This window comes from Eucalyptus grandis, chromosome 5 (genome assembly GCF_016545825.1).
Source record: "Eucalyptus grandis isolate ANBG69807.140 chromosome 5, ASM1654582v1, whole genome shotgun sequence".
In the NCBI taxonomy this organism is placed as follows: Eukaryota; Viridiplantae; Streptophyta; class Magnoliopsida; order Myrtales; family Myrtaceae; genus Eucalyptus; species Eucalyptus grandis.
Genome location: NC_052616.1, coordinates 52,004,297 through 52,017,234, shown reverse-complemented (window position 1 = coordinate 52,017,234; position 12,938 = coordinate 52,004,297). Strand labels below are relative to the sequence as shown.

General features: G+C 38.5%; 1 protein-coding gene across 1 annotated transcript; it reads right to left on the bottom strand.

Moving 5' to 3' along the window:
• Nucleotides 1-11,821: 11,821 nt before the first annotated feature.
• Nucleotides 11,822-12,811, bottom strand: LOC108959637 (S-locus-specific glycoprotein S6-like). Its single transcript, XM_018873518.1, has 2 exons — nt 12,348-12,811; nt 11,822-12,005 (listed from the first exon to the last, which is right to left on the bottom strand). Exons 1-2 carry the CDS (start codon nt 12,809-12,811, stop codon nt 11,822-11,824), a joined length of 648 nt encoding a protein of 215 aa, XP_018729063.1.
• Between the last annotated feature and the right edge of the window lie 127 nt (nt 12,812-12,938).

Below are 12,938 nucleotides of genomic sequence, written 5' to 3'. Positions count from 1 at the left end.
TTATGAGATAGAATTTGAACTATATATTGAGGTGATGGGAAATAGTAAAATGTTATGAAACTTTTGTTGCTCAAGTATACTCATTTACACGCATCTTGATGTATTTTTGTTTCTTTTGATAACCTTTGAATGATGGATGTCTTAAAAACTTGTAACCAAACTGATTGTACTACTTAACACATTTGCTGAATGTGGATAATGCATGTTAGTTAGATTATTGGATATTATACCTAAACTCATCTAATCACTGGTTGATGTCTATCAAGTTGAACATTTTTTTTTAATGGTTAAGAAGTATGACAACATGTACGCAGAGCAATAGTATCTATTGTTGTAGTTTAGATATTTGGTTCTGTGGTTTGACTCAATTAATAGGCTATCGGTTGATGCAATGACAATTTGTTACTTAAAATTGGCTAATAAATTAGCCGTTGACCTTGGAGACATAGTTTCCCTTATAAAACTCATGAGAAATAGTGGATTAGCTGTTAGGCTTGTCAATCTGGAGTACCATGTATTGCTATTGATGTTAACTTGTGAGAGGTCCTCTAGATCAGCATTTTTTTTTTTATGATGTTCTGGTAGTCTGTAATCTGGGTGCACAAGAGATGCTTTCTTTTATGTTATGAGAAGTTTCTTGTGTTGCTGTGATCGGTGATCTCATTGGAGTCTATCTTTCAGGCCCTTTATATATATGTATGATTGATTTTCCTGGATGAATAAAGTAGTGTAATTAGCATGATATGCGATTTTGGTGATTTACTGCCCTATCGCTAAAGTTAAAATCACATGTATATGGTGTATGTGAGAAGTAAAGTTTATATCCCCGGTATGAGAGAGTTTCAAGGATTCAATTGAGTAGTGACCGCCAAAGTGGCACACTTGATTGGGTTTGAGAAATATCAGTCTCGTATAATGATTAGGATGTCTCATGATCTAATGCGTAGTCATACTCTCAAAGGAGGTGATTGTGTATTAGTTCATGGAGGGATACATGATGGTGTGATGGAGGAGTGACTGATCCTAGTGGTTCATATGCTTAACGGTGCTGAATTCACGGAGGTTAGAATATATTCTCATAACCGCTATCATGTGGGGAGTGTACAATTGTATGTCATGTATTCTGCCTAAAGGTAATTATATGATTTTGCATGTAACTATATGGATGTGTACTTGTACGTCAAGTTACACAGTGCTCACATGATGCTAATTATATACATTACTAGTTTTCCAGTTACATTTTCTGTAATTAATAACTCCACTATTATTGAGGTTTTTATTGGTTCAAATTTCAAGTAGTGGAAATAGGATTTTCTATTTGGTAAAAGAGCAATCGGATCTGCTTGTTATTCATGAAGCATTTCATTTATGAACATTTGAAAAGTGGTTTACCAACTGACTACACTCCTAAAAGATTATGTAAGCCTTAGTGGCTTGAAATTATATCTTGTCTAATACCGAAATTATGACATATCTGCAAGGACTTTTTAATATAATGATATAGACGTCTCGTATACGGTTGAAAATGTTGTTTCCAAAAGTTTTCTGTCTAAGGGATAATCTCACATATGTCTAAAGAAAGAGTAAAAAAGTTGACAATATTGATATTTTGTCTATTCTTAACGGTTATTTAAAGACTTCTATAGATTATTGTGGAAGTAAAATGACCGAGATAAAGAATAAAATAGTTAGAATTAATCTTAAAGGTTGTCAGGCTTAATAGTGGCGGTGAGTATTTTGACAAGTATGGTAATGCTGAATAGCTTAAAGGGTTATCTGTCAAATACTAGGTAAATTCTTGGGTGGTAACGTAATTTACTATGCTTGAAAATCTTGACAAAATGATTTGGCCGAAAGGCATAATTACACCATAATCAACATGGTGATAAGTATGATGAGTAAGACTATTATATCTAGTCATCTGTGGGCTGATATTTTGAAAGCAACATTTTCACATACAAAACATGTTTCTTACCAAAGTTGTTCCCTAAACTTCTTTTGAGTTATGAATTGGATGTAAATCGAACTTAAATCATATTAAAATTTAGAGATGTCATGCAGAAGTGAAGTCATATAATCCAATATTAAGTGCGTTGGAATTTAGATCCACTTAAAATTATTTTGTATCTTGCCCAGATTGTTCATAGGGATATCAATTTGATAGCATAAATGAAGGTACAATAATTATGAAATCACATAAAGTAAAGTTTCTAGAGTTCGACATAGTTGTAGAGGATAGCCACTCTCAGACTATTAAGGGTCCGTTCGTTTCGCGGAAAATGGGCCATTTCCGGAAAATATTTTCCCATAAGTCATTTTCCAAGAAAATGATAATATTTTCTGATGTTCGGCTAAAATCTGAAAATGTTTCGGAAAATATTTTCCGGTGTTCAGTAAGGAAAATATTTTATAAGACTTCACCACATAGGCATGCATCACTTACCAACTTATAAATCCATCAAATATGAACTTGCCTTTAAATCCAGACAAACTTACTTCATATCTTTGTTCCCTCATTGTCGCCAAACGCTCATCTATTCTAAAAAAATGTTCTTATGGATTTTAAAAAGAAGCAAAAGAGAAAAGAAGCAAAGCATGTACAATCCTCATGAGAATCTTCTAGTTGAGTGGCCTATTCTCCCCCTGCGTCTTTTGTGTTCTAATAAACAAAAGAAATAAAAAGCAAAACATGTAGAGCCCTTTGCTTGAGCAATGTACAAACTGCATGGTAGAATAAATAAAGAAAAAAATAAGCAAGAGTGCAGGTGCGAGCTTGAGATCGACGAGCTCGAGGTTCGCCTGGCAACGGCCGACGACTAGCCAAGAAAGAAGAAGATGAGAAACAAAGAAAAGAAAAAGAAAAAACAAGAAAAAAAAAAGAAATAGAAAAGGAAAAGGAAATTAAAAATAATTCGAATAAAAAAAGAAAAAGAAAATTTAAAAATAATTCGAGCAAAAAAAGAAAAGAAGAAAAAGAAATGGGAGGAGAAAGTAAGAATTTGTAGAGGTGTGAGATAGGAGAGATCAAATGAGGAAAATGTTTTTCACTTTCCAAAAGTGGAAAACATTTTCCCTTAATTCAGAAGACTTTTTTCCTTTCATGGAAAACATCTTCCTCAAGGAATTCATTTTCTGTGAAACGAACGCTGGAAAATGCGGAAAACATTTTTCGAAAATCATTTTCCACGAAACGAACAGAGCCTAAGAATAATAATACAATGAGGATTACTGTGTTTTTGTCTTTGCCTATACAGACAATTATGGAATCTCATATACCATAAATTATTGTTGAGGTTCAAGATACTATTCTTGATATAGTTTATAATGAAATTTCTTAAACCTCTCAAGTGCTAGCTGAAGTGGTTGTATTAGGAGATCTGTTAGGGAAAAACAGTCAGTTATATTATTAGATTATATAATCTATTTGTGAGAGCATGATTGCAATATCTACTGCATAGTTGATTTAGCGACTTATATAAATGTTGTTTCTTATCATCAATCAAGTATGCGATTAGATGCCATAAAAGATTATATGCAATCTAGGAAATATTATAGTGTTTGGAAACTTACTGATTTACCTAAATATCACAAGCTCATTAGTTACAAATAGGTGTACAAAACTAAAAGGATTTCAAAGAAAGATTGTGGAGTTTAAAGCTAAACTGGTAGCTAAAGTTTTCACTCTGGAAGAGAAGTGGATAGTTAATAGTGAAGAAATAATTATTTCTTTCTAGTATTTTTAAAGATTCTTTCAGAGTGAATGTGGCATTAATAGTTTATTTTTGATATAGAGTTATGCCAAATAGATACTATCTTTTCAAATGGACACGTTGATAACAAAATCTATATAGTGCAACCGGAGGATTTTGCAGCAAGTGATTCAAGTAAACTTGTGTGCAGACTGAAAAGTCTTATTTATGGTCTTAATCAAGTTTCCAGATAATATTATTAAAGTTTTATAATGTTGTCATTTCGTTCAGTTGGGAACAAAGTAATTCAGTAGATATATACTGTAAGGTCAGTGTGAGGAAATTTATTTTTCTCATACTCTATGTACACGCTTTTTTGCTTACAAGTAGTGATCTCGAGGCATCTTTTGTCCTTTGTACTGAGGTTTGTAAGGATTGTTCTCGCCATATATTTCAGATTTATCTCAGAGGAAATTTGCTGATCGTATTTTGAAAATATTCAATATACATCACTATAAGTCAGGAATTGCTCTTGTCATTAAGGGTGATGAACCGAATCCATTACATTGTCCTTGTTTAGATATTGAGAAAATCTTGTTTAAAGGGTGTACTTTATGTCAATGCACTTAAAAGTATAATGTATGCTGATTTACATACATGTTCAAGTCTTGTAGCTAGTAAGGTATTTAGATATAAACTTTGCTGGCTGTTAAGATGATATGAGATCAATAACGGATTGTATATTTATGTTAGTAGGAAGTGCAGTAAATAAAGTTCCATGTTATATTTTGCTATGTAAGTAGAGTTTTGTAACATTCTTTTAAGCTGTTACTTGGGCTAATAGGCTCTGGAACCTCATTAAGGAGTTGATTGTTTTTTACTTTACGGATAGACCCATACGGTTATATTAAGATAATAAATTTGTAGTATTATTTGTTAATAACGGAGTTCTTAAGGGGTCTAAATATATGGCAGTCAATTTTTTTACCATAAAGAAACGATACAGAAATGTGACGTTATAATATAACATATTTCCACAGATGATATAGTTGCAGATCCACTAACTAAAGGACTTCGCTCTGACATGTCATTAATATGGGCTTAAGAACATCATGAGATGCTGTTGTTTAGTGGGAGTTATTTTAGTTTTATTCTAATAGAGTGTACATCTATGTTCGTTACACTTAGTAACGGTTTGATATGTATCAACTTTTGTATTCAATAAAATATTTTTGAATGTGTTGTTATTATGTTGAATACATATTGATAAAAATCTCAATGTATTGTATAAATCTTGAGTGAAAGCTAGGGGTATCCGGTTTTTATCATTGTACATATATCTTGTTATACATAAAGAAATGTTAATCATAAAGACAAGGCATATATGTGGGTTCATTGAAATCATAAAGACATTCTCTAGTGGTACAAGTTTTTTGTGACAACTAAGAGAATGGTGACTGACAAATGTGATCTCTTTATGAGAGATGTTATCCATTTGCCACACTATCATATTGAATCCATATCAATAAAGTTGAAAGCACTCGTGACCATGGAAAGCTCTGTGTGTATACATGCAATTACAACCATGATTATTATTAAGAATTATCTTTAGACCAATGTGCGCACATACAGTACAATTTCAATTAATATAGTCCAAGTGGGAGCATGTAAGAGTTTTTATAATGTGGACTACATTAATTAATATTTTAATTTACCGTTTTACGGGGTTGGTCTAAGGTGAGATAGAAGGTTTCTTAATTAATCTAATATGGGGCTGGCTAGTATGAGCCGAGTTGAGCCTGGCCCGTAATGAGAGGACTTGGTTGGAAACTCTATAAATATTGCTCAAGTCTTTCCTCTAACTCTAATTCTCATAAGTATCCTCACATAAGGAGCATTTACCTAGCGCTAAATGGTGAGGGGGTGATGCAGCCCGCATTGAAGACCAGCTTTCCCGACCAGGAAGGTCGGGCCGCATTCAAGCTCGACGAAACCGAGAAGCTATATCGACATAAAACACCTTGGAAGCTCGCATAACGCTTTTACTAGTTTATAGTTTCCATGCTCTTTACTATTTCTCCTATTTTCAATGCTCCGTTTTTATTTCTCCTAGTTTCAACGCTTTGTCTTTATTTCTCCTAGTTTCAATGCTCTGTTTTTATTTTCTTGATGATATAAGCCATCCAATCTCTTGTAGAAGAAAGATGACTTTTGATAAATGAAAAAACTTTGCTTGAAGCAAGTATCATGAACCTTGTAGAGTTCATACCTTGAAAACCTAGAAGAGTTTTCACTCCGTCCTTGAAGAGTCGGAGCTTTCGAAATCTGCATCCTTGAAGAGTTGCAGTCATCGATCTAGAAGAATCGGTGCCCCTCAACTTCCTTGGAGGCCTAGAAGAGCAACCAACGGAGTCTCTGTCTTTTCCTGTTCTGTTCGTTACTTCCAACCCAATTTCGACTATCCTACAGTGATTATTTCAGAAAACCCAAAACAGAGAAATTGTAGATCCAGAAGTCTTTGTTCATTTGGCTTTGGAATCAGGTCAATCCGATTTGTATCGACAAAGATACGACCATTCTCCTGAGCTCGTGCAGTGCTGAAATTCCTGTTTGTCCTGTTTCCGTGTGCAAGTCACTCTCCCGATCCTACTGTTTGAGAAAGCCTCCCCTAGGCTTGCATCATTTGGTATCGGAGCTTTGGAGGAGAGGACAATGCCTCCAAGACAAGCTAGGCGTCGTGGCGGCAGAACCGTTCCCCTCAATGAATTGCATACACTCGCTGAGAATATGCAACAACAAATTGATGAATTGACGCAAGAAGTTCAGCGTTTGAGGGCTGAAGCAAATAATTCTCCACCCCATTCCAGGACTGAAGATTCCCATGGTGACTCTTCCTCTTCGGAGAGTGTTCAATCTATTCACGGTCGGAGGCATGTTCGACATCGTTTACAACATATTCGTGAGCCAGATTGGGAAAAGGAAGTCAAGAAAGATGTCCCAGAATTTACAGGTAATGAGTCTCCTGATGAAATTGTTGATTGGCTAACACTTGTGAATGAGGTGTTTGAGCATCGAAATGTTCCGGAGAATCGTCGCGTTGGGATCATTGCTATGCGATTCCGAGGCAAGGCGATTGCTTGGTGGAGACGTGAAAAACAAACTCGCCAAGCCGTTGGCAAAGCACCAGTCACTTCGTGGAGAAAGATGGAGGGCAAGATTCAAAAATATTTTCTTCCCAAAGGATATAAGAGAGAGCTCTACCAACGGTACCAAAATCTAAAACAAGGTACGCGAACGGTGGACCAATACACCAATGAATTCAATGAGTTGGTGATTCGTAACAATATCCAAGATCCGGAGGAGGTGCTTGTGAACAAATACTTGAACGGTCTTCAATTTTACATTCAAGACGCCTTGGAAGTCCTCGACATTTGGGACTTAGGAGATGCACACCAACGAGCACTCAAAATGGAGCGCTCTCGTTCTCGGAGACAGCAATCAACTACCATGGCGAGTCGAGCCACTAAAAGCACCACTAGCACTGCTAAAGTTGCTGAGGCTACAACGCAATCTGCTAGTAAGTCTTCTACTCAGCCCCATATTTTGAAGCAACCTGCTACATCCGAAATACGTTGCTATTCTTGTGGGGAGTTGGGTCATCGTGCTAGCAATTGTCGAATCAATAAGAATCGACCAGCCGGTAAAGCCTTCTTGGTGGATAATAATTCCGATGAGAACGCTGAGGATCCACTTGAAGAGGAGTTGAATAATGATGAAGAAGCTGCAGATGATGAACAAATAGTGCATGCTGACACTGGCGAACTTCTTATGGTGAGGAAAATCTTTCTTACTCCTCGAGATGACACTGGAGATAGGTGGCTGCGTACCAATATTTTCCATTCTGCTTGCACAATCATGGGAAAGGTATGTCAATTAATTATTGACTCTGGTTGTTGTGAGAATATAATTTCTGAAGTAGCAGCAAACAAGCTGAAGTTGGAATTAAAAAACACACCCTACGCCTTATAAAATGTCATGGTTGAAGAAAGGCGCCGAGGTAATTGTTTCGAAACGATGCCTTGTTAATTTGTCCATTGGCTCTGTTTATAATGACAAGATATGGTGTGATGTTCTGCCGATGGATGCTAGTCACATTATTCTTGGTCGACCATGGCAATTCGATAGGAGGACTACACATGACGGTTATCGAAATACATATTCTTTTGAATTTGGAGGCAAGAAAATTACGTTGACACCTAGTAGGGAACCTTTGAAAACTCCTGTAGTTGAGAATTCCTTCTCCCTACGTTGCTTACAATGAAGGATATGAAGGATGCTTTGAAAGGAGTTCGTATCTTGTATATTTTGCTCAATAAAACAGGTGGGAAGAATGAAGTTGCCTCTGTTGTACCTCATCGAGTTCAACCTCTTTTGGAAGAATTCAAGGATGTCTTCCCGATGGACTTACCCAATGGTCTCCCTCCTATGAGAGATATTCAGCATCAAATTGACTTGTTGCCCGGAGCCTCTTTGCTGAATCTCGCTCATTACCGGATGAGTCCGACTGAACATGAGGAATTGCATCGACAAGTTATGGAGCTATTGAATAAGGGTTTTATAAGGGAGAGCCTTAGTCCGTGTGCTGTTCCAGCTCTTTTAGTGCCTAAGAAAAATGGTACTTGGAGGATGTGTGTCGACAGTAAAGCGATCAACAAGATCACCATCAAATATCGATTTCCTATTCCTCGCCTTGATGATCTCTTAGATCAACTTTCTGGTGCAAATATATTCTCAAAGCTGGATTTGAAGAGTGGATATCATCAAATTAGAATCAAACCCGGAGATGAATGGAAGACAGCATTCAAAACGAAAGATGGGCTATATGAATGGCTAGTCATGCCATTCGGATTATCGAATGCACCATCGACATTCATGAGGTTTATGACTCAGGTGTTGAAGCCTTTTCTGGGAAGGTTTGTTGTTGTTTATTTTGATGATATCTTGATTTTTAGCAAGTCTACTGATGAACACTTGCAGCATCTTCAAGAAGTATTATGTGTGCTGAGGCAGGAACAATTGTATGCGGCTCTCGACAAGTGCTATTTTATGGTACCACAAATCCTTTTCTTGGGGTTTCATATTTCGAAGAATGGCATTTCGGTGGATGATTCTAAGATCAAGGTGATTCGAGAATGGCCAACTCCAACAAATGTGCATGAAGTGCGAAGTTTTCATGGCCTCGCTTCGTTCTATCGACGATTTATTGCGCATTTTAGCACCATTGCGGCCCCACTCACTTCTTGCATGAAGAAGGGATTTTTCGAATGGACGAATGCAGCTCATAAAAGTTTTGAACAGCTCAAAGAAAAATTGAGCATAGCCCCGGTACTTGCATTGCCTAATTTTGATCTTGTTTTTGAAGTGCATTGTGATGCATCGTGCGGCATAGGAGGAGTTCTAAGTCAAGGAGGTCGACCCATCGCCTTCTTTAGTGAAAAATTGAATGGTGCCAAACTTCGTTACAGCACCTATGATCTGGAATTCTACGCCTTATTTCGCACACTTGAGTATTGGCGGCCATATCTTATTCATCGAGAGTTTATTTTATATACTGATCATGAAGCTCTAAAGTATATTTCCGGACAGCAAAAACTTAACTCCAGGCGTGCAAAATGGGCTGAATACATCCAAGAGTTTGCTTTCATTATTAAGCATAAGGTTGGAGCTCAGAATCAGGTTGCCGATGCCCTTAGTCGAAAGAAGAGTTTGCTCTCTACAATGCATTCTACTGTTCTTGGATTTGATTCCTTTAAGGAGTTATATCAAGAAGACCCCTACTTTTCCAAGATCATTCCCGATGCACATGAAAAGAAGCTTGCTGATTTTACTGTATGTGATGGTTTTCTTTTCAAAGGAAACCGTTTATGTGTGCCGGACTGTTCTCTTCGGGCGGGTGATCGATGAAGTTCACCATGAAGGACATTTTGGGCGCGACAAAACTGTACAACTCGTCTCAGCCAAATACTTTTGGCCTCATTTGAAACGTGATGTACATCGACATGTGATGAGGTGTCGACGTTGCCAAATTGGAAAGGGACAAGCTACTAATGCTGGCCTTTATTTGCCTTTGCCGATTCCACATGCCCCATGGGAGGATATCTCTATGGACTTTGTCCTTGGATTACCACGCACAAACAGAGGTATGGATTCGATCTTTGTTGTTGTCGATCGATTTTCCAAAATGGCACATTTTATTCCATGTCGAAAAACTATGGATGCTTCGCGTATTGCTGACTTATTTTTCAAAGAAGTCTATAAGTTGCATGGCATTCCGAAGACCATTACTTCGGATTGAGATACAAAATTTCTTAGTCATTTTTGGCGACAACTGTGGAAGAATGTCGGTACTAAATTGCAATATAGTACTGTGTTTCATCCCCAAACGGATGGACAAACTGAGGTCGTCAATCGAACATTGGGAAATCTATTAAGGACTTTGATTGATAATAATCCCCGTTCTTGGGAGACACAGTTATCACTTGGAGAATTTGCATATAATTGTGCTGAGAACCGTAGCACTGGATATAGTCCATTTATGATCATATATGGTCGACAACCAAACACTGCTCTTGATCTTGCACCAATTCCTTTTGCTGAGAAGTCCAGCAGCAAAGTCGATGATATTGTTTCTCAAATGAAGACAATTCATGAAGATGTGCGCCAAAGACTAGAGAGCAAAACTGAATCCTATAAAACAGACATCGACAAGCAGCGGTGTGAAGTTATCTTTGAACCTGGAGACTTTGTTTGGGCTTATCTACCACCGGAACGGCATCCCGTTGGAACTTATAACAAGCTTAGTGATCGAAAGCTTGGACCTCTCGAAGTTCTTGAGTGCATTAATCCTAATGCGTATCGATTAAATCTTCCTTCTCATATGAAGACTCACGACGTCTTCAACGTTCGACATTTAACACCTTATGTGGGAGATTCTTCTGATGATGATGGCGAGAATTCGAGGACGAATTCTTTTAAAGATGGGGAGGATGATGCAGCCCGCACTGAAGACCAGCTTTCCCGACCAAGAAGGTCGGGCCGCATTCAAGCTCGACGAAACCGAGAAGCTATATCGACATAAAACACCTTGGAAGCTCGCATAATGCTTTTACTAGTTTATAGTTTCCATGCTCTTTACTATTTCTCCTAGTTTCAACGCTCTGTTTTTATTTTCTTGATGATATAAGCCATCCAATCTCTTGTAGAAGAAAGATGACTTTTGATAAATGAAAAAACTTTGCTTGAAGCAAGTATCATGAACCTTGTAGAGTTCATACCTTGAAAACCTAGAAGAGTTTTCACTCCGTCCTGAAGAGTCGGAGCTTTGAAATCTGCATCCTTGAAGAGTTGCAGTCATCGATCTAGAAGAATCGGTGCCCCTCAACTTCCTTGGAGGCCTAGAAGAGCAACCAACGGAGTCTCTGTCTTTTCCTGTTCTGTTCGTTACTTCCAACCCAATTTCGACTATCTTACAGTGATTATTTCAGAAAACCCAAAACATAGAAATTGTAGATCCAGAAGTCTTTGTTCATTTGGCTTTGGAATCAGGTCAATCCGATTTGTATCGACAAAGATACGACCATTCTCCTGAGCTCGTGCAGTGCTGAAATTCCTGTTTGTCCTGTTTCCGTGTGCAAGTCACTCTCCCGATCCTACTGTTTGAGAAAGCCTCCCCCAGGCTTGCATCAGGGGGCCGTCTCATTGAGCTAGTGATACGGAGGGTAATAAAGAAAAGAACTCGTGCATGGATCATCGCTTTTCCACTTCCACATCAAGAACCATGGATTCCAAAATGCGTTCATCTTTCTACTCAATCATCTATGCTCTTGTTCTGGTTATGGACATCTTAGGATTGCACGTTTTGCATCCAACATACCTTCCTTGGCCAAACACCGAACAAACAACGGTGACGATGGGAACATAGTGAATGACCACACGATTGATGCCCAAGGTCACCAAACACCACCGGAACATCACAATAGAGCGCGACGTGCCCGGACAACTCGATTTCAGCCAAAGATGAAGGCACGGAGACTAGAGCTCGTTGTGGCATTCTATCGAACAAGTGCAAAACGCTAGAGGAACGAGAGATTCCGGCTCGACTGAGACTCAAATCCAGACCGGGACTCTTGACAAGCGAACCAGAACACACAGCAATTAATGTTCGCATATTCGCTGAGTTTTCTGACATCAAGAAGATCTACAAACCACAGGAGACAGCCACTTCCACCTCCCATGGCATCTATGTTCGCATAGGCCCTGCATGAGCAGTTCTTGAAGCACTCTAAATCTCATTCCTTGAGGCTCGTGCTAGTGTTCATCGTGAACTGCAACAAATCAGGCACTTTCACACCTTTGAGCCTCTTAAACCCTTCTCCTTTAGAACAATTAAATGGGTTCTTACTGACATACCCGCTAGTCCACACAAGCGTATACCACCTTGCCTGTGACTTCGGTTGATAACCAGTCATGCAGCTGCATATTTGAGGATTGCTGATCGTGCACATGCTATTGGGTCCGCAATTTGCATAGACATCACAGGCGTCTTGTGGTGACATATAGATCAGGGTCCATTCCTGAATTTTCTCATTCTACAGGTACCTTTGGACGTTCCCGTAACTGTTTAATTCCAATCTCATGATGGTGGATTCATTGAAAGCTTTGAACGTGTAGTAGACCTCCCAAGAATTGTCGACGAATTTTGGGGTGAATATCAAATTAGGAGTCATCTGAACCCCGCTGAACTGAATTCTGTTCCAAGGCCCAGTTCGGTAGTACTTGGCATGTCCCTTATGAACAATGAATTGGGGAATTATGCCTCTGAGATCGACACCATAGGTGAAGTCTCCGGTTGATGGATCCTCTGTGCTCTTCCAGGATGTCATGTGCCGGTCCAAACCCATTCTCAGGTCCCACCCAAATTTCATGCCTGCCAATAATGTGTCGGAGGGATGGTCAAAACTCTGCCAAATATAGTTTCCGGAGACATATTTGCTGCTATCTTTCAAAACCAGGTTTCCAGAATCCAGGAGCTGAGCAACTATGCTCTGCAAAGAAGTATTCATGTGGTTCGACGACCACAAGACTCCTTCTGCTCGGTCGACAAGGACTAGTTTCCCTTTGTTTCCTATCATCAAAACACCCAATGGATCATTCAAAGGATTATCTCTATTTGCTACCCAAACAATGGTC